At 41.6% G+C, this 291-nt stretch overlaps 1 protein-coding gene across 1 annotated transcript in view; it reads left to right on the top strand.

Annotated features, from left to right (window-relative positions):
• Window positions 1-116, top strand: part of EMH_0000210 (uncharacterized protein) — a gene marked incomplete at both ends in the record, with an annotated part of 508 nt that extends 392 nt beyond the window's left edge. Inside the window, one exon of the mRNA XM_013494673.1 lies at window positions 8-116. Coding sequence (XP_013350127.1) covers window positions 8-116 — 109 coding nt within the window. The remainder of the gene's footprint in view (window positions 1-7) is intronic.
• Between the last annotated feature and the right edge of the window lie 175 nt (window positions 117-291).

Genomic DNA, 291 nt, shown 5'->3' with positions numbered 1-291 from the left:
GCAGCAGCAGCAGCAGCAGCAGTAGCAGCAGCAGCAGCAGCAGCAGCAGCAGCAGTAGTAGTAGTAGTAGCAGTAGTAGTACTAGCACTGGTAGCGCGCAGCACCCGCAACATTAGAAGCAGCAGCAGCAGCAGCATCAACAGCAGCACTATCAGCAGGACTAGCAGCAACAGCAGCAGCAACAGCAGCAACAGCAACAACAGCAGCAACAACAGCATAATAATCATATATATATATATATATATATATATATATATATATATATATATATATATATATATATATATATAT

Source organism: Eimeria mitis, genomic scaffold (genome assembly GCF_000499745.2).
Source record: "Eimeria mitis Houghton genomic scaffold, Emh_scaff12438, whole genome shotgun sequence".
Lineage (NCBI taxonomy): Eukaryota > Apicomplexa > Conoidasida > Eucoccidiorida > Eimeriidae > Eimeria > Eimeria mitis.
Note: the sequence above shows the minus strand (reverse complement) of the source record. Positions and strands in the feature narration are given on the sequence as shown.